General features: G+C 59.7%; 1 protein-coding gene across 1 annotated transcript in view; it reads right to left on the reverse strand.

Annotated features, from left to right (window-relative positions):
* The window catches only part of LOC104293471 (protein Wnt-4-like), a 3,392-nt gene extending 3,150 nt beyond the window's left edge, over positions 1–242 (reverse strand). Inside the window, exon 1 of the mRNA XM_009892978.1 lies at positions 178–242. Coding sequence (XP_009891280.1) covers positions 178–242 — 65 coding nt within the window. The remainder of the gene's footprint in view (positions 1–177) is intronic.
* Positions 243–673: the final 431 nt, after the last annotated feature.

Raw genomic sequence — 673 nt, forward strand, 5'->3', positions numbered from 1 at the left:
AGCTTCATTGTCCCTCTCCCTTCACGCTCCCAGAAATGCCCCTCCTAAAGTGCTGCCTTTGGGTTGCCCAGGTTCCTTCTTCCACCCTTTTCACACAGATCTGCCTGTTTTCTTGGGAGATAGCACTGCCCCAGGTGACATTCCAACCCAGACAGTAGAAATGCAAAGCATACTTACAGCCAGGTCACGGCAAGGACGTGCTGCGTGGGGATCAGCACCACGTACAGCCACATCATCTCCATCCTGTCCCCGGCAAAACTCCACCTTCAGCCACGGTGCAGCAGCCGCCCGAATCCCCTCCTGCGACCTCCCACTGCCTCTGCCCGACAGTCGCTCTCACAGCAGCTCCAGCCCAGCACCGCAAAGCACAGGTAGCCCCTGCCCTGGGCAATGACCATGGGCTGCCCTGGTGTGCCTGCCAGCATCGGAGACCCGGTGGCCCACAGAAACCTGCTGGGTTGGCCCTGAGAGGGCGTCCACACTTGTGCCGTTCCCTACCTACAGCTTGGACAGTATCGTGGAAGAGCTCTGACCTAGGGCTCTGGGGTGGGCATCCATCGTGGGGGAGCTCACGTGGCTGGGGACAGCATCAGTGTCAGACCCCCCAGTCTCTGCTGTCCTGTCAGCAGACGATCTGGTTGTCTTCCTCCACAGTCAAGTCGCTTCATCCGCA

This window comes from Charadrius vociferus, unplaced genomic scaffold (genome assembly GCF_000708025.1).
Source record: "Charadrius vociferus isolate BGI_N301 unplaced genomic scaffold, ASM70802v2 scaffold301, whole genome shotgun sequence".
Classification (NCBI taxonomy): Eukaryota; Metazoa; Chordata; class Aves; order Charadriiformes; family Charadriidae; genus Charadrius; species Charadrius vociferus.